Source organism: Caenorhabditis remanei, chromosome I (assembly GCF_010183535.1).
Source record: "Caenorhabditis remanei strain PX506 chromosome I, whole genome shotgun sequence".
Classification (NCBI taxonomy): Eukaryota; Metazoa; Nematoda; class Chromadorea; order Rhabditida; family Rhabditidae; genus Caenorhabditis; species Caenorhabditis remanei.
The window spans coordinates 4,112,146-4,124,112 of NC_071328.1; the positions used below are offsets into that span (position 1 = coordinate 4,112,146).

At 39.7% G+C, this 11,967-nt stretch overlaps 3 protein-coding genes across 3 annotated transcripts; 1 reads left to right on the plus strand and 2 right to left on the minus strand.

The window, feature by feature from the left end:
• Positions 1 to 1,005: 1,005 nt before the first annotated feature.
• Positions 1,006 to 2,985, plus strand: GCK72_000631 (uncharacterized protein; the record flags this gene model as incomplete). Its single annotated transcript, XM_003109256.2, has 6 exons — positions 1,006 to 1,314; positions 1,369 to 1,499; positions 1,547 to 1,673; positions 1,722 to 1,865; positions 1,912 to 2,718; positions 2,770 to 2,985. The coding sequence occupies 6 exons, from the start codon at positions 1,006 to 1,008 to the stop codon at positions 2,983 to 2,985; spliced, it is 1,734 nt and encodes a 577-aa protein (XP_003109304.2).
• An 852-nt stretch (positions 2,986 to 3,837) lies between these two features.
• On the minus strand, positions 3,838 to 6,258 carry GCK72_000632 (uncharacterized protein; the record flags this gene model as incomplete). Its single annotated transcript, XM_053722593.1, has 5 exons — positions 3,838 to 4,018; positions 4,070 to 4,645; positions 4,861 to 5,376; positions 5,430 to 6,017; positions 6,065 to 6,258. 5 exons carry the CDS (start codon positions 6,256 to 6,258, stop codon positions 3,838 to 3,840), a joined length of 2,055 nt encoding a protein of 684 aa, XP_053591238.1.
• Positions 6,259 to 7,445: 1,187 nt separating this feature from the next.
• Positions 7,446 to 10,836, minus strand: GCK72_000633 (uncharacterized protein; the record flags this gene model as incomplete). Its single annotated transcript, XM_053722594.1, has 9 exons — positions 7,446 to 7,565; positions 7,614 to 8,373; positions 8,422 to 8,564; positions 8,677 to 8,867; positions 8,915 to 9,586; positions 9,682 to 10,029; positions 10,127 to 10,582; positions 10,644 to 10,743; positions 10,795 to 10,836. 9 exons carry the CDS (start codon positions 10,834 to 10,836, stop codon positions 7,446 to 7,448), a joined length of 2,832 nt encoding a protein of 943 aa, XP_053591239.1.
• Between the last annotated feature and the right edge of the window lie 1,131 nt (positions 10,837 to 11,967).

Here is an 11,967-nt window from a genome sequence, read left to right on the forward strand (position 1 = left end):
TTCTCCGTGTGTAAAAGAGTACGGAGGGCGCCAGAGAGGTTAGAGAGCTCCTGAGGCTCATGTTTTTTGTCTCTCTTGGAATGCCACACTCGGCTTCCGAACAACTTCACTTCTCGCTTCTTTTAATTGTAGGTTGATCTGCATGATTTCAGCTGTAATTATATGTTTTTCTGATTAGGGCGGTGACTGATGAAGCATCAAAGCTTGATTAACATCTTTTGACGACCCACGTGACGTCAATTTGACAATTTGTTTTCATTTTGTGACTATTCCCCTCCAGTCATTGAGATAGACGCAGAGAAAACTTCGAACTTTTTTGTTCTTCGTCTTTTCCTTTCGGTTACTTCTTTCTACGCGTACAACTACTTTTCCGAAACGGAAATCTCAGATAATCGGTTGTTATGAAGCCGAGTTATTCTCTCGTTTTGGAAGATTTGAACAAACCAATGCATTGCAATTCAAATTTCCGTTCTTTCGTGAAAGAAAACTTGAAAAGGAAATTGATCTTTTTTGTTGCACTTCGTTTTCAAATCTTTCTTTTCTTAGTTCTAAAACAACTTTATTTGTTCTGACACGACGTTATCGTATACCCTTCTCTGATATATATTTCCCGATATATGTCAAGATTTGCATGAATTAATCTCATCGGAAGTACATCCGAGCCATCCATCTTATCTCGCGAGCGAATAAATTGGAAAGTGGAAAAAAGATTGTGAGAAAGAGGGAATTAAATACTCTTTCTTGAGCATTTCCTCTAGCTCGTAAACCCTCTTTGTTCTCGAACAATAAAGATCAAGGTTGAAAGAAAATGCCTTTCAAAAAACGGAAGTTCGCAGAAAATATACGTTTTCAGTGCTTTTTCTTTCCCATCGTTATCTTTTCCTGTAGATCGAATGTTTCGTTTGAATTCTTTTTTACGACTTTTTACTTTCTCTTCTTATCATATTCATAATTTTTATAGCTTTTCGAGAGAAAACTCTTCTATATATCTTTGATTTCAGAGCGATGAACACGGGGAACCCGGACGCTCGTCGACATCATCAGGCGCCCTTAGGGATCGTCAACATGATATCAAAATCCTCATTTCCATCAGTCGAATCATATCTAGCACTGTCACTATGTGTTGCTGTAATCGCTTCAGCCACCGTATTCACCACGTTCCACTCGCAGCCAGAACTTCAGAAGCTGCTGGAAGAGGAGCTCCGAAACAACACACGACTATCGTCTGCTTATGGTTTGAACATTGAGGCGCTGTCAGGGAACACGTTGTTCCAAATCGCTCACTACATTTTATCGGATACAACACTTATATGGGTGAGTTCATTTTTTTTTCGAAGTTTCATTTAAAACGGATAATTTTAATTTCAGGTTGCTATCAACTCGTATTTCGCAATACTAGCAATGTGTACGAAGCTAATAATCAAATTAACCTTCAAGGAACTCGCGCGCCACGAGGAAACTGTTGCTCGCCAAGCGTTTTTATCGTATATTCTACTTACGTAAGTCATTTAAATCCATATTTTACCAACTAACCTTATAATTTTAGAGTCGTATACTTGTCAGTCGTAACGGGACCACAGAAAGGACACCGTGTGATGCCATGGATGATTTGGGGAGGAGTCTGTGGTTTCCTCTCGCATTTACAGTTTGTTACTTGCCAACGACTGAAATATGTAGGTTTTTCTTGGATTTCATCTGGAATTAAATTATTTTATTTCCAGACTTCGCCGTCTTGTGATCGTGGAAGCCAAAAGGTTTCAATCCTTTCTGTCTTCCTCTTCATCGTCTCGATTGCTATGTCGGTCATGGTCTCGCGGTTCCAGCAACATTTGGAATGGCAACCAGCAGTACTTCTGTATTTTGATGTAAGAGAACTCAATTAATTGTTAATCCAAATTAATTTAATTTCAGTGCCTTCTCGCTCTATTCCGCTCGACATACATCTTGTTTCGATGCACCTCGTCGTCTCGTTTATTCTCTTTCAACCCAGATTCTGTTCGCCACTTCAATTATTGGCTCGAACTCATCACGAACTTCGTCTGTGAGCTCATTCAGATGTTCAGCTACGCTCAACTTTTCGTTGTTTCTCCTGGACTTAATCTGACGAGCCTTTTCTTTTTATATCATATGAAGCTGACATACAATTGCATGAGAGAACAATTGGGTCGGCATAGAACGCACAAGAAGATTTTCGAGCACATTGAAAATTCGTATCCATGTGTGAAAGCTGCCAACAGTGACGATAGATGTGTTGTGTGCTGGGAATTGCTCGGTACTTCTCGTCGTCTTCCGTGCTCTCACCAGTTCCATGATTGGTGTCTCATGTGGTGGCTCGCTCAAGATTCGTCGTGCCCAACGTGCAGATGCATCATACCGTCGCCTCAAGATCAACTGAGAGAAGCAGATGCAAATAGCACGACCAGAGTGGTATTCAATGGCGGAACATTCGGATTCGTTCACTTTCCGCAGTTTCATCTCGATCTCGGGCCGTTCCTCAGCAGTTTGTTAGGAAGAGCTGCTGAACCATCAGAAGAGCAGCTGCAGACAATGTTGGAACAAGTCAGAGAAATGTTTCCACAGATGTCAACAGAAGCAATTCTGACAGATCTTCGACAAACGGGAATGACACAAACGACTATTGAGAACATTCTGGAAGGACGTATTGGAGTGAATCCGTCGTTACTTCCCGGAGCATTGGATGATGAGCTTTCTGATGAGGTGAGTAATAAAAAAGGAAGGTGAAAATGACCTATTCTTACAATTTTTCAGAGCGAAAATGAGATCGAGTATGAAGAACCGATCGAAGTGATTCAAGAACCAGACAATGGACGACAGCGGACATGGACGAAGTTGAGTACGTCGTCTGGTGATGAAGAACTCTCTTACTATGAGATTCAAAGAGCAAAGATGATTGAAACATATCGGCGGAAGTACTTGGCTTCAGACAAAGCTGCCGATTTGCGAGCAATGGGAATCACAGAATAACTCATTTCTCCATATCTTTTTAGGATGTTCTTGTCGAAGAAAGCTACGGCTGTAATTCTTCTTCTTTGTGTGTAGATTTTGTTGTATATTTTGTATCAATTAGATGAGATTCTCTGAGATTCCCATCTTTTCATTCATAGCATAGTCCTTTCCTTTTCCTTTCATGACCCCTTCTTCTCTGTTGTCACCTATGGGTATGACCATCATCCAAACTATCAATTTTCTCTGTATCTTTTGAGATTCTGAATCTCGCTTTGTTTCTTTTTTTTCGTGTTTTCCTCTGAAATCTCGTCTTTTTTCTAATCCTTTACCTGTTTCTTCCCGGTTCCCTTCTGTATATTTTCCCCGATTTTTGACTGTCAAAAATAAACTCTTTAGATGCCTTTTCAAATTGTCTTTGCTTTGTTTTGACTGTCTAAATTGTGCATCTGAAAATGAGAAGAGCAAAATGAACAATAAGCATTATCAACGTTCATGCAATAAATAAACGAAAATAAATATACTTTACAGACATTTGATTTAGTTTAGTTGTGGTAATCACAACAAGCTGTTGTCATCCTCGAAGCGGATGATGCCAGCGAATGGTGCAGAATCCATCGAGCTCACCGATCTGGAAAAATATTTTTTCAATTAAAAAAATCCAAAGGTTTTCTATTTTATCAGTATTAGGCCATGGCTACCAATGCAGCCGTGCTCTTTTGAAAGGAAAGGTATAGACTGAAGAATCAATAAAGCTGGACAGAATACAATTTATTAAACAGTAGTGTTTGAAGCAGAGTTATTAAGGTGTTCATAACAATATAATATTCAAAATGTAGTCTTCTTAAACATGCAATTAAAAATGTGTTGTTTTCAATAGAATCTCTTGATGGGGAGTTTCTCCAAAAACTCCTTTTCAGTCATATTCCACGCGGCAAAGGTGATATTGCTCTCCGTAATCATTACGGATGCCACGTGTTGTTCACTCTCTCGAACAATATAATTTGGACTGCTGAACTTGTGAATTCCCCATGTACGCTTCATATAGTGATCTCTGAAAAATATTGAGGTTACATATGAGACATCAACTCAACTATGGACTTACCTTTTAGCAACTTGGTAAACCGGCAGTTTATCAGATGAGTCCAATCGATTGATTGGAATACTATTCATTATACGATTTGGGTTGAGAGGGTGTCTAAAAGGACAGACAGTAATACTGAAATACTCTAAATTCTGATATCCTTCATTCGATCTCCACTTGTTAAGAAATTGGATGATAGCTGCATCGCTTAAGATGCCATTATCAATAAACAACTGTCTACCTTCGAAATTGGATAAAATGTCATCTGCTGAGCAAGTCATTGTTCCAATATCTAACACTTTGGTCCTAGCAAATTCCAAATTTCTTCCAAGCAAAGGGCTTCCTAACTCAGAAAGTCTGATAAAATCCTGATTAGGAGAGATCATAAGGAACTCAGCTACTCCTATGTCACTCGATAAATCTGTACTACTGATATTCTTCAGTTTTGAAAATGGTCGTATCAGGTTGTTAACATTTAACTGATATTTGATCGATGAACCAAAGAAGTCAAGGAAATAATTGTGGATAGATGTAAGCATTGTTCCTTGATGTTCCCAATCGGATAGTATCATAAGTGGGTGATTTCTGGTTGGCATACTGAAAGAAATGAAATGAGCTCATTAGGGAAGTTGTATACTAGGAATGAACGTCGAACAGCTCACGGTAGAACATAAATAAGTCATAAATGAAAACAAATGGAAATGGGATTCTTTGTCACCAAAATACCGGCTGTGATAATAGAAACGGGGTTACGTCGATTGATAACATTCCTTTCATTTCATATAAACTGATTTATTCTCTTTTATGCTCACCTTACTTGTAAATCCATCCTGACAAGATTCAATGGGATAAGGGGACGACCTTTGAAATCATTTCTCCCATTGATACTCATAAATGGTTCGTCTCCACTACTAGATGATGAGATATTGATGCACGACGACAGTCTCTGCTCATAAGTGATTGTGAATATCTTGTCAAAACGACTTCTCATCAATGATTTCATATATCGATGCAATTTCTGAGAACAAGAAGCCATCATCAACAGATCCACCAATTCCATACTCGACAAGATCTCTCTCTGAATCAGCCATGAAAATTGTGAAATTTTGATGAAATTCCCGATAGGCTTTGCCTTTTGGATTGGAGTTTTCTGGAAAGTCTTTTGAATTCTTTCTCTCATAACCTCTTCTTCTGTCATTTTCCATGAAGAAAATTGGACTCCTTGAGTTGTGATTTTCAGTGATGCCACGTGTTGATCAGCCTGTCGAACTATAAAATTTGGACTGCCGAACGTTTCGATTTTCCAGTTGCATTTATCCCATCCTCTTCTGAAAACAGGAGTAATTTTGTTTTCTATCTAGACTAACTATTCTCATTCTACCTTCTGTCATAGCTATAAACTGGCATCTTCTTATTTGCATCAAACTGTTTGATGTCAATATGTCTCATTATGTTTTCTGGATTTAGATCAATATCACTCCCGACATCAATACTCAAGTACTCCAAATTTTGATGTGTTAGACTTGATTTCCAACTGTTCAAAAACTGAATGACATCTTCATCTGTGATTATTGCACCATTTATGAACAGTTGCCTTCCCTTGAAATGATTCAAAATCTCTCCAGCTCTACTGTCGGGGATCCATATATCAAGAACACTGGTCTGAGCCAATTTCAGATTCCTTTCATATTCAAAACCAACGATTGAAGAGACTCGGATATATTCCTGTGAGGGTGAGGCAGTTAAGTACCCATTCAATACTTGTGCAGCTGTTGCTTCATTCCAGAAATAAAGGTTACTATTCTTGATGTTCTCTAGTCTTGGAATATAGTTCAAGGAACCATTTTCTAAATGATACTCAATAGAGCATCCGAAAAACCCTCTGAAGTAATTGTGGATGGTCTGTAACATTTGCTCTCCCTCTTGCTGATTGCATAGTATGAAGAATGGGTGATTTCTAGTTGCCATGCTGGAAAATTTCTGGTTTATAAATGACTTGCTTAACTAAAAACTTACCAACAATCAACGTCGATTCCAAACACATTCATTCGAATGACAGGCCGGTTTCTACCTTCTCCTCTTGGCACTAACTTCATAAGCTTCTTGTTATTACTGTTAGAAGATGAAATACTAACATTATCTGGACACGAAGAGAAGTATGATATTGAAATGATCTTATCAAGTCTTGATTTCATAGATGAGTCTATCATTTCTTTAATCTTTTTCGAGCAAAATGACAGAAAAAGAATATCGATTAGTTCCATACTTGATAATATTTCAGTTTGGACACGCAAGGGAAAACTAGAAAGTTTCATAGTTTTCATTCTGAAATAATGAAGAATATAATAGAGAAAGAGAGGAAGAAAAAAGAGAGATTCAAAAAAATCAATGAGCTGAACGAGGAGGTGTAGTGAGTCTTGTGTTTGCTCATCTCTGTCTCGTCGTCACCTTTCCGTTCCCATGACTATCTATCCTGTCAATGCAGTAGACAGACGATGGACCATATTAAAAGACAAATTGGAAGCAGCGTGAATTGAGAGATTCTAGATAAGATTACGGTTCTTCGATATCTTACTGGTGTCTGAAAGATGTGATAGTCGAAAAAGTGTTCTAATTAGAAAATGGAAGATTCTACAGTTCAAAAGTTCGTTTTGATCATCTTCATCGTCGACATCCTCTATTTGCACCTGCTCTTCCGATGGTTCAGCAGCTCTTCCCACAGGGGTGCAAAACGCAAGGTCGCTACTTCGCTCCGTCGCTCAGCGGTTGGCACGGTGCCAAAAAAGGACTTGGTTGAGTGCCAAGTTAAAGTTTAGCATGTGTTTGTTGTATATTTTGATGAAAAACGCGACGCACACGCATCGCGACTCGGCCGGTAATTTCAAAACTTTTCGTTGCGGACCTTACGCCTCGCACCCCTGTGATCTTCCCAACAAACTGCTGAGGAACGGTCCAAGATCGAGATGAAACTGCGGAAAGTGTACCTCTGAAATCTCGTCATTTTTCTAATCCTTTTCCTTTCATGACCCTTTCTTCTCTGTTGTCACCTATGGGTATGCCCATCATCCAAATTATCAATTTCCTCTGTATCTTTTGAGATTCTGAATCTCGCTTTGTTTCTTTTTTTCGTGTTTTCCTCTGAAATCTCGTCTTTTTCTAATCCTTTACCTGTTTCTTCCCGGTTCCCTTCTGTATATTTTCCCCGATTTTTGACTGTCAAAAATAAACACTTTAGATGCCTTTTCAAATTGTCTTTGCTTTGTTTTGATTGCCTAAATTGTGCATCTGAAAATGAGAAGAGCAGAACGAACAATAAGCATTACGTTCAACGTTCATGCAATAAATAAACGAAAATAAATATACTTTACAGACATTTGATTTAGTTTAGTTGTGGTAATCACAACAAGCTGTTGTCATCCTCGAAGCGGATGATGCCAGCGAATGGTGCAGACGTGGATATTGTGAAGCCAGACGGCACATCCGGAATCTCGTCGTAGAGTGGATTGCCATAGGATGACTGAAATGAGAGAAATGTTAATATTTCGAAGAAGAGAGATAATCTTACCGGTGAAGTTTGCATTCGAACTCTCTTCTCGGCAGTTGTCTCATCAGTGACGAAGTTGACGTTTGTTGCCGAATGACATCCTTCTCTTGGTGATGTACTTCTTTGCATATCGGTGACCTTTCTCAACTTGTCGACGAGTGGAGCTGCAGCGTCCTCAGCCTTCCGAGCCATGTTGTCAACATGAACACGAGCAGTGGAAATCACTTCGTTTGTCAATTCTCGTTGAGCGAACCAGAAGAAGGCGACACATCCAACAACGACGAGAATGAGGAGAGAGATGAGTAGAAGAGCAATGAGTCCGGCAAACGTGTCTTCTTCTTCCATTGCAGCTAGCATTTCCGGATTGAGACGTTCACAGAATTGACCATCGTATGGTTGCTCACAGTCACAAACGATGCGATGAGTTCTTCCATGCTCATTCTGAAGTTCGCGACACGATCCTCCATTCAGACACGCCACGCCGGCTTCACAATACTCGGCCATCAACGCTGCTCCGACATGAGAAAGCTTTTCAAGCTTCTTCTCCTCATGAATAGTTGTTGGTGGGATGCATGTGTTATCGAAGATTGAATGAGTATAACCATCTGGACAGACGCATTTGGCAGCAGTGATTTGATTATTTTTTGGCACCAAAATGCACAACCATGGACATTCGAGCTCTAGACATGGATTGGTTGATGGACCAGTCTGATAGAGAGAGTGATTGACAGCAAGACCATATGGGAAACGGTTGAATGTGTGGATGATGTGAGGACTTCCCCTGAAAGAATCAAAATAAATTTATTGAATATTTGAATGATAAGCTTACCAATCAAACCAATAAAGGTATCCGTTGAAGTAAGACATGTCGAATGGGTGATGGACACCGCTTGAGATCACCACTCGTCTGTCCTTTGTGTCGATGTTGACTCTTTCGATCAGACGGCGCTCAACGTCTCCATAGTAGATATCCTAACGAACGTAGTCGATAGCCAGAGCCGTTGGTCACTCCAATTTGTTGTCAAGAAGAATTCGAACCTGAAAACGATAGAATTTACTCAAAAATAAAAGAAAATGAGCTTACTTGAGAGCCATCCATGTTCGCCATCATGATACGATGAGACTTCTGGTAGGAATCAATCCAAATGATGAGACCGCGCATCGGATGAACGACGAGACCACGATAGGTTTGTCCGTGAACTTTCCCCTCAATGATTCGACGACAGAACAATCCATTCATGCTGCACACCGAGATTCCGACACTTGGCGAGGGAGCTGAAATATTTTTTGAAATTAAAGGTTTGACATATAGAATTACTTACATTTCTGTGTGAAGAATAGATTGCCACCAATCCAGTCGACAGCAATATTTCCAACTCCGATGACGTTTTCACGGAGAACTCTCAACAAGCCGTTCTCTGACATTGCCAATTCTCCAGTGGGCTCGCCTTGTTCGTCAGAAATTGCCATGAACAGTTTATTGTTGCGATGCATAAAGTCGACTGATTTTATGTTTCCGTGTCCGGCATACTTTTGAACAGGAGCATAGTTCGAACCGTCGCTGAAATCGGCCAATGGCATTTGACGTATCTCTCCTCCTAAACTGATGAAAAGATATCCTTCGGAAGTAGAAGTGGCTTCGTATTTGCATGAATGTCCATCCTCTTGTAATTGATATCCGTTGGCACATTTACAGATAAACGGTCCGAGACGATCTTCACAGAAATGTTGACAAATGTGTCCATGCGTGGCACATTCGTCTTCATCTTCACAACTAACACCGTCATAAGAGAGTTTGTATCCTTCTTGACAGATACATCTGGCGCCATGAGGTGTGTTCATGCAGGTGTGATCACATCGTTTTCTGGCACATTCCGAACATTGACGAGACTCGTCATCTCCCAATGGACACTCCTTGATACCGTTGCATGTCGCGTTCATTGGAATACAGACAGTTATTTCGGTTCCTTTTGTTTCACATGCAAACTTTCCAGCTGCAGAGCAGGCATGCATATGGTCAGCTTGTCCCGAAAGGAATTGCTCTTCGGTACGTTGATATCACAATTGAGCTCATCAGAACCATCCTCACAGTCGATGTCTCCATCACAGAAGAAGTTGTTCGGGATGCAAACGTCGCCACTAAAGCAGAGAGCGTATCCGTGACGGCATTCCTCTTTCTGAAAAACAAGAAAGTTTATATAACCATTTGAAATTAAGGCTCCGGGATTATGAATACGGCCGATTCTCAGAATAGTCTCTTGAAGGTTGCCGTTTTCTTGCTCCAAGGTAGCCATGCGAATTGTGTTGACAAAGCCATTGACGAGATTCGCTGTGTTGACAACTCGGAAGTCCTCCGACTTCTCCAAGATTTCATCAATCAATGGGATTCGGTTGCTCATTCTTCCCAATAGACGTCTTGATTCTTCGGTGACGACTGCTGAATAATAAATATATTAAAAGCCAATGTTTTTCAATTCTCACCCTGATCAGCCAATTCGTTTTCTCTGTGAAATTTGATGAGGTCATAGTGAGACGATAAGTGCGATGAGTTCTTCCATGCTCATTCTGAAGTTCGCGGCACGATCCTCCATTCAGACACGCCACGCCGGCTTCACAATACTCGGCCATCAACGCTGCTCCGACATGAGAAAGCTTTTCAAGCTTCTTCTCCTCATGAATAGTTGTTGGTGGGATGCATGTGTTATCAAAGATTGAATGAGTATAACCATCTGGACAGACGCATTTGGCAGCAGTGATTTGATTATTTTTTGGCACCAAAATGCACAACCATGGACATTCGAGCTCTAGACATGGATTGGTTGATGGACCAGTCTGATAGAGAGAGTGATTGACAGCAAGACCATATGGGAAACGGTTGAATGTGTGGATGATGTGAGGACTCGAGTGGTGATGAGTGATCTCTTGGACTTTCAATGTTTCACTTCCCTTGGAAGAATCACATTGAATTTGTTGAATATTAGAATGATAAGCTTACCAATCAAACCAATAAAGGTATTTTCTAAATGATACTCAATAGAGCATCCGAAAAACCCTCTGAAATAGTTGTGAATGGACTGTAACATTTGCTCTCCGCCTTGCTGATTGCATAGGATAAAGACAAATCGGCATGTCCATCACAAATGAGATCTGCCTGAAATATGACCGACAAATGTGTTTGGCAGAGGAGGAGAAGCGGGACGACCTGATCGCGATCTTCGAGTATTGTATTCACAGTGTTGCTCATCACTGTCATCACCACAATCGTCCTCTCCGTCACACCTGGAATATTGGGCGGTTTTGAAGAGTTTTTGCAGATAAATATTAAAATTAGGATAAAAATGAATACATGAAGGTTTTAGGTCAAAGAAAGTCAAAAATAGCGATTTTTCAAAGGCAAATTAGAGATTTTTGAGGAGTTTTTGACACATGAAAAATCGGCGCTAAGTTAGTTGGGGGGGGGGGGGCACTCAAAAAAAATTTTGAGGATTTTTTTTTCGAATCAGTGAGCTGTAAGAGGATGAAAGTTTACATAATTTGTGTGATTCTTGTGTGGGACCATTTTTCACCAATGGCTTAGGTTTCTTAAAAATTCGGAAAAAAGTTGACAAAAACGACAAAAATTGACAAATTAATCGTTTTTGTCAAATTTTTTCCCGAGTTTCTAAGAAACCTAAGCCTAAGAAAAAGGTTCGGTGACAAGAAGTTGCCTCTCCCACGCCTTCAGCCACACACCTTCAGCCAAAAAATTGCCCAAAATTTCGAAAATTTGAGTGCCCCCGGTCTTCTCATGCATAGAAAAAATTGAATTCATAATAACTTAGCGCCGAAAAATCGAGGTTGTTTCAAGAAAATTAAGTTTTGGGGACGATTTTGTAAAAAATTGCTGTAAAAATAAAAATTCTAGTATTTTTTTAAACAAATTTAGAAGCAAATTCAGAGAAATTCGATAAGAATTGAGTGGAATTCGGTGTGTTTTAAAATAAATACATAAATAATTTATTTATCTCAGAGAGACGCAGTGTTGCGCCAATGGCGGTTTCGCGCTATGTTTAGCAGAAAGCGAAATTTCGGAGTGTTGTACTAATGGAAAATCGGGTTTACGGTTCGAGTGGCAATTTTCCTCCATAACATCCGTTTGAAGAATTTTGTGACGAAAAAATTTGAAAAATGATTGAAGGAAGATATTTTTAATAGTTTCTCACAGACATTTTTTCAAATTTTCAGACGGAAACACACAATTTTTACGTTGATTCATTGGAGATGATTTTGGATCTATGATTTCACCAAAGTATAAATATTTTGTTCCAAACCACTGAGGAATATTAGAAAATAAGGTGGACTAGCCCCTTAAACATAAAAAATGTATTCTGTTAAT